General features: G+C 35.2%; 2 protein-coding genes across 3 annotated transcripts in view; both read right to left on the bottom strand.

Moving 5' to 3' along the window:
- HSPA14 (heat shock protein family A (Hsp70) member 14) overlaps nucleotides 1-18,352 on the bottom strand; it is a 30,421-nt gene that overhangs the window by 10,501 nt on the left and 1,568 nt on the right. The window contains exons 3-10 of one of the 2 annotated variants that reach the window (XM_081300169.1): nucleotides 18,249-18,331; nucleotides 9,629-9,677; nucleotides 9,403-9,508; nucleotides 8,281-8,371; nucleotides 6,507-6,611; nucleotides 5,294-5,455; nucleotides 3,834-3,989; nucleotides 1,579-1,681 (exon numbers count right to left, since the gene is read on the bottom strand). In XM_081300169.1, coding sequence (XP_081156295.1) covers nucleotides 1,579-1,681; nucleotides 3,834-3,989; nucleotides 5,294-5,455; nucleotides 6,507-6,611; nucleotides 8,281-8,371; nucleotides 9,403-9,508; nucleotides 9,629-9,677; nucleotides 18,249-18,331 — 855 coding nt within the window. The remainder of the gene's footprint in view (nucleotides 1-1,578; nucleotides 1,682-3,833; nucleotides 3,990-5,293; nucleotides 5,456-6,506; nucleotides 6,612-8,280; nucleotides 8,372-9,402; nucleotides 9,509-9,628; nucleotides 9,678-18,248; nucleotides 18,332-18,352) is intronic. The other variant, XM_081300170.1, reaches the window with a different exon arrangement.
- On the bottom strand, nucleotides 9,749-18,328 carry MSANTD7 (Myb/SANT DNA binding domain containing 7). The gene is made up of 3 exons (XM_081300171.1): nucleotides 18,249-18,328; nucleotides 15,389-16,119; nucleotides 9,749-14,852 (listed from the first exon to the last, which is right to left on the bottom strand). The coding sequence occupies exons 2-3, from the start codon at nucleotides 15,948-15,950 to the stop codon at nucleotides 14,329-14,331; spliced, it is 1,086 nt and encodes a 361-aa protein (XP_081156297.1). The 5' UTR covers nucleotides 15,951-16,119; nucleotides 18,249-18,328; the 3' UTR covers nucleotides 9,749-14,328.

The following is an 18,352-nucleotide window of genomic DNA, read 5'->3' as shown; positions in this document are numbered from 1 at the left end:
CACCCAATATTTTTAAAAGTATTGTGGTTTAAATTAAATTAGATGAAGAATATAAAATGAATTTTACACACAAGGAGATACAAAATCAAATAAACATTTAAAAACTCATCTAGCAATCAACTGGGCGCAGTAATGTACACCTGTAATCCCAGAGGCTCAGGAGGCTGAGGCAGGAGGATTTCAAGTTCAAAGCCAGCCTCAGCAAAAGTGAGGCACTAAGCAATTCAGTGAGCTCCTGTTTCTAGATAAAATACAAAATAGGGCTGAGGATGTGGCTCAGTGGTTGAGGGCCCTAAATTCAATCCCTGGTACTCAAAATAATAATAATAATAATCTAGTAATCAACAAAATAGATACCTTTTTTGTTTCAACAAGCAACTGGAAATTTATCTTTAAATGATAAAGTTTAGTGTCAGCAAGGTTACAGTGTTGCATGAATAGTTAATTCGATTCTCTTAGAAAGTAACTTGAGGTAAAAATAGTCTTAAACTAATTATACTTTTGACCCAGTAATTTTACTGTAAGAATCTACTGGAAGAGATAATATCAAACAATGGTAAAGGCCTGTGTCCAAAGGCATCATTCTGTCACAGGGGAGGAAAAGTCACAACCTACGTGTCCACAAAAGAACAGTAAGACAATTCATGGTGCCTTTCCTTTCTTAGGATATTAACAACCTTTTTCAAAACGTGTTTATGAGAATTATACAGGCATATGGAGAAAGAAACTGACTGCATTATAGGAAAAAAAAAACTGACATTCAAAAATTTTGTGCATATAAAATTTGAACTATTATTCAAAAAACCACGGCTAGCAAACAAACCTATGCATGCAAATTCGAAATATTTTGTAATATAATATGGGTTGGATTTTGGTATTTTCTGAATTTTCTTATATGAATAATTATTACTTTAATAATGAAATCATTAAAAAACACTTTAAGTTTATAAAAAATTATCAAAGGGCAGAAATAATTTGGGGGAAGAAATAAAAACTAAACAATCTGAACATTTTTAAAAATATCAAAATTCTTTCCAAAGCAAATAAACAGATGTGATATGGTGTACAATTTAAGGGCAGGCTCAGGAATGATAAATCTTGGCTCTACTACTACTAACTGCATCAGCAAGTCACTCTATTTCTGTACCTCAGTGCCTCCACTTATAAAATGGGGATATATAACAGTGCCTACCTCACAGAGTTGTTGGTAAGTAGTCAACAAGTAAATGTATGTAAAGTACTTAAAAACAGTGCCAGGCATATAGCATGCTTTCAAAAAAAACTATACTAGAAAGGAATTATTCCTTTCTGGGAAACTGGAAGGGAAGAAAAAAAATATACATATATTTACACACACATATATATATATAGATATATATAATCTATCTCCATAATTAGAGATCACCAGAGTCATTAATCTAAGTTCAACAAAGCTTACTTATTCGTTAACAAAAACTCTGAAAGTACAAGCATAAAAATACTTTTCTGTACCAAGAGCTATTTTTTTTCCCAAGAGCTATTTTCTAAATTTCAAATCTGAAACTATTCCTAAAATAAAAGAAAACATAAATGCATTACCTTGTTGATATCATCTGCTGTAAATCCACTTTGATCTAAGAGTTCTCGTATTGCTTCTATACATTTATTAAAAAGAGGAGAACAAAGAAGCTCAAATCTTGCTCTATACATGAATACACATGTGAACACACACATAGAGAAGAAAAACACAAAAAGTAAAGGCTTAATATAATCAAACTTACTTTTTTGTGAAGAATAATGCCAAAATTTAATGTGATAGTTTTGGAATGATAGGTTTATAATCAAGAGTAAGGTATTTATTAAACAGTGCAATGTCATGGGTGTGTGTGTATTTAAGTTATTTATCTAGATGTTTATAAAAATATTTAACATCAAATCCAGGTGGAAAGCTCTCATGCCTATGGTCTATTTATAAGCTTTCAAAAAAAAAAAAAAATCTAAGAATAAATACCAAATTGGAGCATTCACAACAATAAGCCTATTGATCCTAATCAAACCATCATTAGGAAATTTTTGCTATTTTTATATGTTAAAGCATTAAAATTGTTTTTCATTATACTCTCAGTTGAACCTCAGTCCTTTTGCACTGAGAAGTTAACTTCTTAATTGTAGATAAATGATTTCAAACTCGTGTTATGTACAGATACTAAACATACTCTAAGAGCATAATTTCCTTAATGAAAAGTTATAAATTCCCTCTTCTTAATTAATTGCTGATATTAATAAGCAAACACATACTGAGTACTTTGACAAACTTAACTTTAGGGCATCCTGAAAATACATAATCTACCCACAAAGTATCAATTTAATTAACACTGTCTCGTATATTGGGGCATGGCTTAAAATCTGTGTTTACCCTAGAACAGTGCTGCCCAACAGAACATTCAGCTAATCACTAGCCACAAAGCACTACTAAGTACTCAAACTGTAGCTAGTGGTACCAAAGAACTGCATTTTTAATGTTATTCTTTTCCTGATTAAATTAAATAGCCATGGGTGGTTAGTGGCTATTGTATTAGGCAGCACTAAAACTCAATTAGGAAAAACAGAAAAAGAAAGTAAACAAACATAGTGAGTAGAATCTTAAAAATTATACAATGCAACAACACTTCAGGGTTTTACTATGTTTGAAAGTCACCTGCCAAATTTTTGGGAAATTTCAATAGGCTAACTAAAGATGGCTATTATTACTATTAATAAACACTCAATATGAAAGACTGGGGCAATGTCCAAAGTACATTGCAATCACTTGTATGCAATGTCTTAGATTATGTAAAAGATATGGCTATTAAAAACTGTTTTATGTACACTAAATCTATACTAGGTGTCATAAAAGCTATTAAAATGTAAAATACTAGGGCTAGGGATGTAGTTTAATGGTAGAGTTCTTGCCTAGCATGTGTGAGGCTCTAGGTTCAATCACCAGCACAGGGTGAAAAATAAAACATGTAAAATATTAATGATGATGGACAGAGTAAACAAAAACAAGAGAGACATCAATTTTTACTACTGTGTTAACAGTTGAAGAGCATAAATTTTAGACTCAAAGTGCCTGGATTGAATCCCAGGCCCATCATGTCCTAACGGTATCACCTTAGGCAAGTAATGAAACCTGTTTCTGCTTCCCCATGTGTAAAATGAGATAGGGCTGATATGAGGATTCAACTAGTTAATCCAAATATTTAAAATACAGCTTGACATACAATGCTAACTATTAAGTAATATTGAAACAGGAGACGCTCCACATAGGATTGGGATATGGCTCAATGGTCAAGTGCCCCTGAGTTCAATCCTCAGTACCAAAAAAGAAAAAGAAATTCAAATTTCAAATTTCATGTTTTTCTCTTTAAAAGATCTAGGATGCCTTTTCTTTTCTTTTTTTTTTTTTTTAAGAGAGAGAGAGAGAGAGAGAAGAGAGGGAGAATTTTAAAATTTATTTTTTAGTTCTCGGCAGACACAACATCTTTGTTTGTATGTGGTGCTGAGGATCGAACCCAGGCCGCAAGCATGCCAGGCGAGCGCTCTACCGCTTGAACCACATCCCCAGCCCCTAGGATGCCTTTTCTACACAGTGCTAATTGTAACTTAAAATAACTGGACAAGAATCAAAACTGATGTAATTACTTTGGGAACAGCTACTTAGTCTGACAAAAATTGAACCCCAAAAGGACAGTAAAGTTCCCCTCTCATAGATGGCTAATAAACCTCAACAAACAAAAAGTTTACGGTGAGAAAATCATACCCACATAAGATGCTCTTGGAATGATTTAAAGTTTTTTGAACTTCAGTTTTACCTAGACACATTGCAATCAAAATCTTGACCTTCATATAATGAGTCAAGGAAACAATTGGCACTTCCTAAGGTTGACAAAGAATGTTTTGCGACTTCAGCGCTGTTCATCAGTTTCATCATGGCTCGGGCATTTCCCCTCACATCATGTTTGAAGGACCTAAATTAAAAACATAGCCTTTGAAATTTAAAATTACTAGGTCATTTAGAATTTAATGAAATTAAAACCTAATATTTGCTCTTAGAGCAATAATAAATTTATGAATCAATATTACATACCAGATGTTAGTATTTGGCTTCTAATCCCTCTAAACTTTCCTAGGCATATTTTTTGCAATTAAGAGAAGGGTCCATTTGAGAAAATAACCAATTTACTTAATATTTTGAATTAGTGTATTATGTAACCACAATAATAGACAGTAATTTGAAGAATGTAGAATAGATATCCTTTTGCAGGTGAGACAGATAGAGGTTGAAGATTTATGTAACTGGGTCTGCCTCCTATCTCACCCTTTACAATCACAACAAAACCACTGTTTTAATTGCATAAAACTATCTTTTGAGCATTTAAAGAACCTCAAAACTTAAATGTGCTTCTTGAAAGAAATCTGACACATACAAAATATGTGAAATTAAAGTTCACCTAATTTTTAAAACTGTTTGATCAATTGCTTTGTTAAAATGACAAAGCAGTGTAGATCTTCATTAAACAAGTGAGAAATTACCACTTTTTCAACCAATTAATTTGGTAAACTAGTGAAAATATTATTTCAACTACATGTTTTGTTTTTTCCTTAGATTGGCAATGTCTAATACAACATAATAAACATATAATATATAAACATATAATCAACACTTTAAATGGAGTAATTACATACAGTAATAAGACTCAAATATTCTTTGTGGTAGATTCGTTAAAATAAATACTCCAAAAGATATTAACTCACTGAGATGATGATGATAACACAATAAAGCTGTCACCAGACCCAAACATTTCAGTGGCTATTGGTTCCTTTGCACTCAGTGAGAAATTCCAGCACCCTACACTTGGCAGCTTGGCCTCTGCATCCCAGGACATTGTAACTTTTCACTACCAAAAGAATGGGAATCTTGGGGTTGGGGTTGTAGTTCAGTGGTAGAGTGCCTGCCTGGCATGTGTGAGGCACTGGGTTCAATCTTCAGCACCACATAAAAATAAATAAATAAAATAAAGGTATTGTGTCTATCTACAACTAAAAAGCAAAAGGAAAAGTTAAAAAATCTTTAAATCTTCAGGCCCCACTATCTCCTGCCAAGTCAAATGTACATAAATTAGTACCCATCCTTCCTATTGGCAGTTCCCATGCAATGAAAAAACCAATCTTCATTTGCAGCATAGTAATTTAAAGCAAATTAAGGGAAACATTTTTTACACTCGAAGAGCAGCCTCAATCAAAATGTATTATCTAGACCATTAAAACTCACCTCTGGAACTCAGAAGCTAGATACTGTGCTAAGGTTTCTGTGAAATGTGCACCACCGATGTTATCATCAGTGTTTGTTGAAAGAACCCGATACATTCCACTGTTAACTTCCATGACACTGAGAGATAAGGATGTTCCTCCAAGCTTAAATACCAAAATATTGCTTCAAGAGAAAGATAAAGTGAGTAGGCTGTCAGAGAATCACAACATTCTAAAGCCAGGTGGGATGGTAGAAGTCACTTAACTTAATCCTTCTAAATTGCAAATGAAGAAACTAAAAATCTCAGAGGAATAAGTTGTCTACAGTCACTTAGATATAATCCAACTTTAACTTAGTGCTTCTGAATTCAAGCCAATGTTCTTTTTTACATAATCATGCTAGTAAAACTATATTATTCTGAGTAATCATCGTCCAAAACACCACTTTTCAAAATAAATCAAGAATTATAATAAATTTTAAGAGAACTGAATATAGAAATTCTATGTGTTATGCAAGTTAATACAGCACAGTCTATATAGATTAAAACATATACAAAACCAGAAGTTAATTTCTTATGTATCAAAATTCATACTCATTGATATTTCTATCTTCATCTAGTTTACCTAAAAATAATTTCCTAGTGATTTATATATATTAGTTTCTTCAACATGAGAAACTGAATGAGGTGAAACCATTAAGGAAAATTAACACAATATATTATATCAATTAATTTCTCTAAAGTTTTGTGATCATCACACCTATTAAGAGAAATGTTGACAGCTAAATTGTAATAAGTATATATTTGCTATTTCACCATCAAAAGAATGGTGAATCTTCTCATATCTTTAGGCTGGATTTCTCCCTATCTCTTGACAATTCAACTATACATAAAACATAATCACTTCTTCTAAGCATGTCTAATAATTAGAATTGATAGTAAAATGAACAATGTCCTAGCTTCCATTGAAACTGGGCTGGACCTGTAATTTTCTAATATTCCTCCAATAGAGAGAAGAGCAGAAAAGATCAATCTCCCCTTCTGTTATGTCCTTTCCCTGCTTTCCCAATTATCTCTTTCTCAATAACTTGAAAAATTCTAGGTGGGAAGTTTATTCTCTCTTTCTATAAAGGTGAGGAATCACTGCATTATATAACAATCCCTATTTATATTATTTCCATAATCTAAAAAATTTTCAAAACTGAGAAAACTTATTACTGCAAATATAGTTTTTACCTTTTTCCAGTAGGGGAGTCTTGTCCGATTCCATAAGCAAGAAGAGCTGCAGATGGCTCATGTATTAAACGCAAAACATTAAATCCAGCAGCTCCAGCTGCTTCTCTGTGAACAATTTGTTTTCAATAAGTTTAATATCACAATGTTTAATCCTACACCTTAAGAAAAGCTCTGATAAAAAAGTATGCAATAGCAAGCAAGATTTCACAAGTAGACATGAAGCAGACATGAAGTTCAAGAAAAGAAGAACATCTGAAATAGAAAGGACTCTTTCAAGAGTTCACTTTATTCAAAGTTACAACGTTCAAAGTCCATTTTCTTGACAAAGAAAATATCATGGATTTATACCAAGTAAGAAAAATAAAGAACTCAAAAATGTCCATGCTAGGCTGTGGTTATAACTTAGTGGTAGAGCACTTGCCTATAAACCAAGAATTATAATAAATTTTAAGAGAACTGAATATAGAAATTCTATGTATTATGCAAGTTATTACAACACAGTCTATATAGATTAAAACATACAAAACTAGAAGTTAATTTCTTATGTGTGAGACACTGGGTTCGATCTTCAGCACTAAATAAAAATAAATAAGCAAATTGAATAAAGGTATTAAAAAACCCATCAGAGTGGCAAAATTAGAAAAAAAAAAAAAAGGTCTATGCTAAGAAGAAAAAAGTTCACTTTTTCTGTGAATTCTTTTTGGGCTCTCAGTGTCTAGAAGAGATGCCCTCCTATATGTTATTCAGAACTTTCACAATTCAAAACACTGATTACACTCTTCTCTATTGTCCTGCTAATTCTGTGAGGTCAGAACCATGTCTTATTTATCTCCATGTATTCAAACCTGAATACAATGTGGATTAAATAGTAATCAATAAATATTGAAAAAAAAATCTAAGCTTAAAATTATTATTTTTATTTTTTAGTTATACATGGACACAATCTCATTATTTTGTTTATTTATTTTTATGTGGTGCTGAGGATTGAACCCAGTGCCTCACATGTGTGAGGCAAGCACTCTGCTACTGAGCTACAACCCCAGCCCTAAGCTTAAAAATGTTATAAAGACATTAAGATAAATTCATAAAACAGATTGGAATTTTCCAACTTTTTAAAATCTAGGGTCAGTTTTTAAAGGTAAACACTGCAATTCTCTGTCTCAGAAGCAACTTCCATGCTTGTCAAAGCCCCTGATGAAATCTCTGATGAAAAAGCAAAGGCATGTTCCCCAATTATTCTCATGATCACCCATAACACGAAATGTTAACTTTTTTGTTTAGATGTTACAATTTAAGATGATGAAATATTCAGAAAATTTTGCACAATTGAATAGTCTATGTAATTCCACATAAATTTTAATTACATGAAATAGGCAAAGTGATCCATAAACATCAGTTTAACTCAGTAATTAAAAACATTTCCAATCAAAACAGCTAATAGGGTACCACATCTAACTTTTTTGTTCTCTTGATATTTTGTAAAAGGAAATATTATTGCCATAGTATAGTATTTATAAACATAATTTAATGGGTAAGGTTTTTTTTTAAATTTTTTTTTAGTTGGAGGTAGACGCAATGCCTTTATTTTTCTGTAGTGCTGAGGATCAGACTCAGTGCCTCACCCACACTAGGTGAACACTCTACCACTGAGCCACAACCCCAGCCCCAGGTAAGTTATTTTGAAAATCAATTTTACCTTTTACTCTATCATGATACCAAGAAATTTGCATTTCTCCTAATTAAGCAAATAAGATAAACTCTGTAATATACTTACCCAAGAGCATTTTTTTGTTTTTCTCCAAAGTCAAAGGGAACAGTAATAACTACATCATTTGCATCTGACCCCAAGACAGAATGAGCTGTTTCTGTACATTAAAAGAAAAAAAAATAGAAAAATAAATTTTGATGAGAGAAGAAAAATATGAAGTAATACTTTCTGAGGTTTTTAAAATTCATGCCAAAGATCATCTCACTAAACAAATATTCCAATTCACTGGACTACCTTACCCTGTCAATTTTATAAATCATAAAGTGTGATTCCGGTGATAGCTTGTAGACACAGAACTAGGTACTTTTCAAAGAGCCTTTTATATAAATCATAAAGTGTGATTTTGGTGATAGCTTGTGGACACAGAACTAGGTACTTTTCAAAGAGCCTGATTCCACTCCACGTTTCAACCATCTTCCAAATTAGATTGGTTCCATAGAGAATGAGCTGCTAATGAGTCAATGTGAAGATATAGCATCATGTTATTTCAATACAAGGGCTTTCTTCCACCTCACAGATTCATAAATGACCCTTATAAATAATCTACTCCAGAATTTCCCAGGTTGTTAATACCTATTTGATCTGCCTACACTGCTGTTCAAAATGTGCTGATAATCTTAAGAGATATAATATTCATCATTCATATTTATTTGACTGCTGACTATTAGGAAGTTCTGAAAATGCTCATCTAACCCAATCCATTTACATTATAGTGTGGACAGGACTACTCTGAAAATACGAAATTCTCAAAGTCAATGCTCAAAAAGTTTTGGATTTTGGAACATTTCAGATTTCAGATGTTTGGATTGGGGATGTTCAACTCCAAGACCTATGCACATATCCTCAAATCTGAGGAACTCTGAATTCTGAAGTAATCCTGGTTCCAAGCATTTCACATAAAGGATACTCAATGTGAAAGTAACAAGGAAATCAAAGTCATAGAAGATAAGTCATTTAATCAAGGTTATAAAGCCAGCTAGTGACCAAACCAGTTCTATAATACATGTTGCCTTCTACAGTCAGCTGTATACTCAGCTTCTCCCAAAAGCCAAAATAATGTCATCTTATTCTTAAGGCCAACTTTTTAAAGATCATTTAAAGTTAATTGTTTTCTCTTTTGTTCAATACCTTTCATTTTACTAAATATCAGTCTGGCAACATCTTCTGGGTTAACAAATTTTGTTTCTTCTCCGGTATCTATTTCATATCGTAATTTCCCATTTTTTTCAACAACCTAGAAAAGAAATTATAATTGTACTGAACAATAATTTTTTAAATATAGTTTCAAATCAACATACGTGATCTTTGGCAATTACTTTGTGTGACAGGAAACCAATAAGAGAACCATACTCACTAAACATTTACTTTCCATGACGTATTTCTGAGCTTGTGGGTCATCAGAGCTGTCCATAAAGAGAAATATAAAGATAGCTAAGTATTAAAATTAGTAATGTAGATATATAAAGTTTAAAGATCACGACATTTTTCAATATCACTGGAGAAACATTAAAATGTCAACAAAATTATTAAACTGCTTAATTAAAAATTTTTTCAATTACAGAAAACAGAATTAAATGGAATATTTACAATGGTTATAGTAATTCCACCAAAGTACTAAGCTCCACATTTGAAAGGAAATAACTCTTATTCTGATCTTGCCAATACATTTTGAGATAATGTCAATAATTTTATATCTTACAATTTCACACCTATAATCCTGAAGACCTAGCCACTGAGATAAAAAGGACAAAGGAGATAACATTGTAAACTAAGGGCAAAGATCTAACATCACCTTTGTGGCTAGATTTCTGAACAAAAAAATCAATACCCCAAATCAAAAGACCAAGCAAAAGTATAAATGTTGTATATGGAAAGATAGTACTGCTATATCCAGTATAGATAGTTCTATAATATCCCATACAGACTGCTAAATAAATGTATATGGCAAAGAAAACATGAAAGCAAGGAGTGTTTTGTTGCTCAAGATAATATCAATTTACAGAGTATTTTCACATTTATTACCTATTTGACCCAAGAATTCATTTGATGGACACTATTTTAGAGATAAACAGGTTCAGAGAGGGGCAGACTCATAATTCAATAAGGTGCAAATCCCCTAGGCCTTTTTCACTTAAGCAAACTACCTCTCACTAATATTATAAGTGACCACTATATTTCTACCCCTGCAGGGATGAGAATCTCTGATTCTTAGCTAAATTCATCTAGAAGTTAAGATGAAATAGATTAGCATCTCTACTAGAAGTCATCCAAGTAGATATGGCCATTATACACAGAAACAGTCTAAAATGTATAATAAGAGCTAAAAATTAATATTGACTCATTGTGTGTTACACAACATATGAAGACCTTTAACCAGGTAAATAAGAGGAAGACAAAAGGGTTTAAAATGGACTAATCTGGCTTATAATTCTAGTATACTTGCAGATTACTCTTCCTTCTCTATTCCCTAGAAAATCAACTAATGGGAGGAGAAACAGGTAAGGAGCCAGCCCAAAGTGACATAGTTAAGTAAAGGCACCACTAGCTGGCATCCAGATATTCAATAAATCCTCTGCTCCTTCTTTTTTCTAAACCCAATATTAAGACAACATTCCAAATATTTTTAGGAAGAAAATGATGAAGTGTGCCCACAGTGGGATTTTGCACCAATACTACAATTTCAACATGATACTTCGACACTGGCTATTTTCTTTAGGACAGAATCAAGTCAACCAGGATAATTCATTCAACTATGTGTAGGTTATCTACCACTTGGGATAATTTTCAAGAAAAGATATTTTTATTCAATTCATAGAAAATGATTTCTTAATTGCCATGCAAAGAGGGACTCTTTCATATGCAAACAGAAAGCACATGTTGCTCTTAAGGCCACATACAGGTAAGACATTAGAGACTCAAAAGCAGAGGTATGGAAAGCAGAGAATGGAGGTGACACAGGTGCACAGATATCTTCAGAAAGTAGCGCACTGACCCACAACTACACACAAGTAAAAACTTTATTTGTCCACACTCGGATTAAATTACTTAACAGAAAAACAAACGTGGTGGAAGCTGGTCTACATAGCACCTCATTCATATCATGGTCTTTAGGAGGCAGCATGAATCCTTCCATTGCATCACAAACTTTACCAGTAATATCACTTTTTCCTCTTCCTCAAGTAACTCTTATAGTCATCACGCCCCCAGGCATGGCACACACCAGCACTCAAGTGCTACAGGGTCTCCATCCCTACTCCTATTACATTTTAGTGCCTACATGTCTAACAGTGCTTTTACATTCATCTGTTCATTGGATCCTCACAACATCCCTGTGAGGTAGGTAGAACAAGTTTCTCACTTTAGAAGAGGAACCTGAGTTACAGTGTGGTGAAAGGTTTGTCTTAGGATGTCCAGGTAGTATGGTTGGGCCTGGGGCTTAAGTAGGATTCCCAGCTTGCTTTCTTGCACATGGTCTCCCTTTATACAAGTTCTCTCCCTTTAATATTCTTAGCATATTTTTCTACTACTTCTTAAGGACCTTTCCCTTAACTTTTATTCTCACATTATGGTTATTTCACCCGTTAGATATTCACAATCTATTACCAAAGTTTAATTCCACTTTTGTTCTTCAGCACTTTTATTATCTCAAGTAAATCCCTGCTTATGTACTTTGCTACCATTAGTAGTTTTATATGGGACAGGTCCAACTTTCCTTCAAGTACTTCCCTGTTTTTCCAGATAATCTATTTATCTACATTAGTGTTAGTCAGTTATAACTGACACATCTTTCCACATAATGGCCTAAAACAATTGAAACAATGGATATATGTATATCCATTTCAATGCCTTAACACATGCTTCTTGAAAGTAAGGAATCTGTAGGCATGATGCAGTGCTTAGAAGTTCATGGGTACATTAATAAACATTAATACCATAGGGTGCTCCCTTAAAATACAATTGTTGCCAGTCTTTCAAATATACATTAATATACTGCTGTGAACTGAAAATGACAATTAAGGTTTCATTTTCATTTTTCTTTTATTATGCTATTAATTCTTTTTAAGAACTGAAAGTTACTAGGAAGAAAATAATCTAGTACAAATCTCTCAAGTAAGAAATAAACAAATAGTGGCACAAAAAGGGCAAGTGATTTGCCCAATGAAATGAACCATGACAGAGATAGTCTAGGAGTTCTAACTAGATTCCAGTGCATTCTACCACACCAGCTGGTTCACATATCCACCAGTCATTTATCAGAGAAGCTTGCTTGTTAGCTAGCTGGTCATAATTTCAGGTAGGTCCTAGTTTTCTTCTGATCATTTCTTTATCTATTTGCACTTCTGGGATTTAGATATGAACCCAGGCCTGCAGTGTACAAAACAAAACCTCTCCCTATGTACTTCCATCCCATCTCCCAGATTCTTGACTGCAGGAAAGCCTTTTAAAATCCAAGACTCCTATTTGAATTTCCTGAAATTATTAAGTAAACCACTGACAGTTTTAAGTAATGACTTTCCTTCTAAAGTAAACTGGAAGCGTTGCTTATCACACTAGAGAATGTGTGTGCTTGGGTGAGGAAGTGTGTTTAATAAGGGCTGTGCGTAAAGAAGTTACCTATTGCAGGCTGTTCCTGTCCACACCACCCTCTAATGTTCTCAGAGCTAACAGGAAACAAAGCTGTTCACTTCCACCAGATGCCACTAACTACTTGAACTTTTATTTATACCACTTGAGAAAAAGTGATTGACCAAGGAAAGTTCCCTGAAAGGAAAGTTTTCTAGGACTTGCTCTTTATAACATGCTAGACAAAAAATAAATAGAATAAAAATAAACCAAAACCAAAGCCAAAAAAGAACAAAATTAGCTAATAGTTAAGTTGGAAATTGACATAATCCAAATTGTTTCCCAAATGTTCAAATGGCAACCAAAATTTAAAGATATAACCTGTGCACACAAAGGGATCCAAATGATATGAAATGCAAAGAATTTACTTACACTTACTATTTTATAAAACAGCCAATATTTCACCATATTGAAGATTATCAATATGAACCATAATGCACTATTTTGGTTCCCAGTCAGTTCTTAATTATATCCTTATCTTGATAGGAGACTAAGAACTAGTAAAATGAAGGAGGGAAAGCTGGTTTGACTACTAAAATAGGGCACCTACTAGTAGATATATCAGAGACACGGCAGTGAAATTATAGAAGACAAATACATGTTGTGCCTATACTAGTCTAATGAGCCACAGAGGGATTTAACAATTAAGATCTCATACTCCATGAAGCAAATTAAACAAGTAAAGATTCAAGCAATGAGGTCATGGTACATGGCCATATTTGTAAACTAATGTGCTCACCCTGGCCTTGCCAAAGCCAAGGTTATATGCAGTAATAACTTACATGTGTATAGTGCTTTTATTTTATTTTATTTTTTTAAAGAGAGAGAGTGGGGGGGGGGGAGAGAGAGAGAGAGAGAGAGAGAGAGAGAGAGAGAGAGAGATTTATTTTTAGTTCTCGGCGGACACAACATCTTTGTTGGTATGTGGTGCTGAGGATCGAACCCGGGCCGCACGCATGCCAGGCGAGCGCGCTACCGCTTGAGCCACATCCCCAGCCCTGTATAGTGCTTTTAAATGTTTAAACCTTTCACATCTATTAGCCATCTGATCCTCACAACAACCCTGTGAGGTAGGCAGGGCAGGAGTTATTATCTATTCACCATTTTACAGATGAGGAAACTGTTGCAGAGAGGTAAAGTAAATTGCCTCATATCTGTGACAAAGCCAGAACAAGTTAGCTCACTTGAATTGGCTCCATCTGTTTTTTACTAGGCCACCCCTCACACTTCTGAAAGGTCTTTCAATTAGTGGAGAATCCCAGGAAAAGGAATTTACAAGTTTACTCCCTACTACTATATTAATGGTTCGTCTACTTTTTTTTTTTTTTTTCTTTTTTTCTGAGGATATAGAAAAGAAGTCAGAGTACCAGAAGACAGGTATTGGAAGTAGATTTCTACCGTTTAGGAAATATATCTTTTTGAAACCAGTTCCTAGCTTTTGGTATTTGAAATCAACCTTTGAAGCAATTTTTCGAGCCCTAACTGAAAAGCACCAGTTGCCTCTTCCACTGCTGTCGCCAGGCGTCTGACTGCGATGACAGCATCCCTGCGCAGCTCATTGGCAGCGTCTTGCTGGGCACTGGCCTCCTCACCAATAGCAATCAACCTGTCCAGTTTTTCTTCCTCACGCTTTGAAAGTTCTCGTGCCAATCTCCTGTTTTCTGCCAACTCAGCTGCAATAGTTCTGGCAACTGACCGCCTTCTTCGCCTTGCCCACTTTGGAGGGGGCTCACTGGTCAAAGGCCTATCCTCGCCAGAGACAAAACCAACTCTGGAAGAGGAGACTGGAGGCCGCGGTGTGGAGGCTACACAAGGAGTGTTTCGGCTGGTGCTGGTGCAGGGACTGGGTTCACCCGACATACCCCGTCTGGTCATAGGGCTGCTCTGACAGAGAGCAGCTGCACCTCTGAAAAGGTTGTGGGAGCTGCTGTAGCTGGGGGTCCCTTGAGAGCACCCTGAAAAACAAAGCAACAACGTTGCAAAGAGGACACTCCTGGTAAGGGAATGCTTGGAGCCAGCAGCAGAGTTACAGCAGAATTTTGAGACAGTTACAAAACTAGGATGGTTCTTGGAAAGGCCTCTCTCCACAAGGGAATGGAAATCATTCTTCAATCTGGACATTTTGGCCTATTGTTGTCTCAACTCCAAAAATTCCCCCCTGCCTTGCCAAACCCCTTTCCCTAGCTATCCAACCCATTTGATTCCCACAAATTCCTAACTCCCCATAAGAAATAATGGGGAAATGCTCTTTGGTTCTAAAAAGAATGTCTTCCATTTTTGTTCCAAGAATTAAGGAGTTCTAATTTCTTACATACCTAGGGTGACGGCTTTTTAAAACCTTGAGCCCTTTATCTTATTATGAAGTTTGAAAAAAAGGGTGGGATTGGGGCAGGAATAAGGCCTATGCTAAAGAGAGCACTATCCAACCACTCATTGCTGTTTAGAACCAAGTGACTCCGAGACCCCAATTCTTCACATGCTTGGGAGTTACCTGCACCCGAGGATTCAGCCCAGGAGTCCTCGAGGTCACTGGATTCTTGCATCCGGTCACTGATTCTCAGCTGACAATCCTCATCTGATTCCTTAACTGTTTTCAAGATAGTCTGACGATCAGCTGTCTGATTCCTTTTTGCTTTCAGAATGCTGGTTCCCTCTTCCCCTGGGATGTCAGAGGCAACTAAGTTCTGATCACAGTGCTTGGCCCAAGCAGCAGCCTCCATTAAGTTGTCTGGGTCAGTCACTATCTGATTTCGGAGAAGCTGATCCAACGTATCATAAAATGGACAGTGAGGTGGATCACCCATACTTGTGGCATGGGCAACATAGGCCTTTAAATATAATGCCTTCAGAACTTTAAACTTGGAGCGGCACTGACGTTCGGTGCGGCGGAAGCCTTCCTGCTGCATTCGCTTAGACACAGCCTGATAGACATCTGCATTATGATGCACAGTCTGGAGGCGTTGAATATACTCTGCCTCGCCTAGTATGGAGAGAAGAGTCCGTGTCTCCTGTCTGGACCACCGGATGCCCGCACTGCTATTGGAAGTGGCCATAGTGGGTTGGGAAGGAAGGAAGGCTACTGAAGCAAGCTCCTGGCAGCAAGGTGCAAATTTGAAGGTGTGGGGAAGCTCTGTGTACTCTCAGTACATTTCCAGGAGCCAGCCGATTCTTCCCTCTCAGAGCTAATTGTTGAGATGCCAGGTCCAAGGACCGCATTTCTGGCTGGAAAGCCACAGGGGAATGAGAGTTACAGGGAGGGTGTAAGGATCATTTGGCAGCAAATTAAGTAATGCTACCTGTGAGTAGATCATAAATAGGCATGAGGCCAAGACTGAGAAAGCCCAACTTTGGGAGTTTGCCCAGGGTGGGTACTGGACCAGGGGCTTCACAAAAGAACTGGCTTCTCCACAAAGAGCCAAATGCTTTCAGGGTTAACACCTAGTACAATTATGGATCTGTAAAAATCCCCATCCTCTAGTAAGTAGACAGGCTGAAGAGAAAAATAACCTGGACCATGAGGTACTAACTCTAGAGAAGTACTGGCAGGACCATGGTGAAAGCAAAATATATCTGAAGGATACTTGTCCTTTACTAACCTTAACCTAACTAGCATGTTGTGGCTATTTGTTATCCATCTGATTGCCACTATTGCACTTCTTTACTAAAAGGTTACTTTCAGGGCCAGAAAAGTGAGTTTCAGTTGTTCTGCTAATACAACACTTTCCACATAACATGGCAGAAGACAGCTATTTCATTACTCTAACCATCCACCCCCATATAGCAGCATAAAAGAAACAAAACAAAATACACATATATATTATTGGCTACCAGGCAACAGATCTATGCAAATATTCTGTATCTTGGCTACATCAATATCTGTATCTTGATTGTGATATTGTCTTACAATTATGCCAGAAGTTACTATTGGTGGAACTGGTAAATTCAATAATATATTGGATGCCTCTGTTTATTTATTATAATACCACGTAAAATCATAATTATCTCAAGAAATCAAATTGTTGGCTTCTCAGCAATTCCGGCTTCAAGACCTATTATAATCACTTGCTTTTTTTCCAGTTCATGATTTGAAAAATATTTGACACTAGCCAATTTGTTTCTAGCATGCTTTGAACTAAGTTTTACCAATAAGTTAAAGGATATGGGAATAAATTTTTCATCACAAATATCTGAATTCTCTCCAAAATGCTATAATTTTTGGCTTAGTCTCTGGACATCCTAAGGTAAAAATATTAATATCAAGTTGTACTTAATTAAAAATATCAAGAGATAATTTTATAAAACCCTGCACGTGTAACAGAAATGAACATTAATCTGTAATCTCTAAATCTCAAAATCAACACAAGGATATGTCCACTTAAATTTTCATTAGATAAAACAGAAAGACAAGGGCTGGGGGTATAGCTCAATGGTAGAACAACTTGTGCATGTAGCTGGGTTCAATACCTGGCACTAGTAGGGAGGCAGGGGGAAGGACAGAACCTGAGGCTGAGGATTAGGAGACCTGAACTGAAGTCTTATCTACTTCACCTTTCTAAAATTTAAATATGCCACCACTTCCATGTACCATGATTTGTTCATCCATAAATGGGGAAGGTTAGTACCTGCCCTACCAATTTCTATAGAGATGTTCAGAGGATGAAATAAAATAATAGATGTGAAAGCACCTGAAAAATTTAAAAAACACTATCAAGTACTACTACTCTAGTGAAGGAAAACTATTAATTATTATGATAATCTATAATTTGAGGAGACAGAAGTCTGAGGAAGAAAGCCTCTTTAATCTTCTAATTAAAGTGAGAACAGATGATTAACCTGATTCTTACATAAGACATTAATTAAGCTGTTTTTCTAATGATTAAATTTGAAAGCCAACTGGAAAAGTCAGTTCCCAGAAAGTGTCACAGAGGGCCTTAAGAAAGAAAATCAATAGCATCTACATAAATTATGACCAATTATAATAGATCTTGAAAAATCCAAGTACCACACAAAGAAATCTTCAAAATCCCACAAAATCTTTCAAGTTCCTTCAGTTAAAAAAATAATAATAATATAAAAATGTGAAAAGTCCAAATTACCACCTCTGGCACTCAATATCAACAGACCTGTCAGCAAGAAATCAAATATCTGAGTGAATTCCATCCTTGATAAGATCCAACAATAATAATCAAAAGAAACAGTCCTACTAGGGTAGTCTCAAAGGACTCAGACAGTCATAAAAAGCAACAAATAACAAACTGTGATGTTTCTAGTTCCATTTAACTTCATATTAAGCCTAGAATTTATAAACATGTTTTTGTTACCATATTTAAAAGTATCATTTTGTTCCATACCTTCTGCCAAGGATCTGTTTTACTTTCATTACTGTATTTGAAATATTTCTTATTCTACTTTGTTTTGCTGCCAATCCCACCACCTGAAAAAGAACAACATATTA

This window comes from Spermophilus citellus (assembly GCF_964194105.1).
Source record: "Spermophilus citellus genome assembly, chromosome: 6".
Lineage (NCBI taxonomy): Eukaryota > Metazoa > Chordata > Mammalia > Rodentia > Sciuridae > Spermophilus > Spermophilus citellus.
Note: the sequence above shows the minus strand (reverse complement) of the source record. Positions and strands in the feature narration are given on the sequence as shown.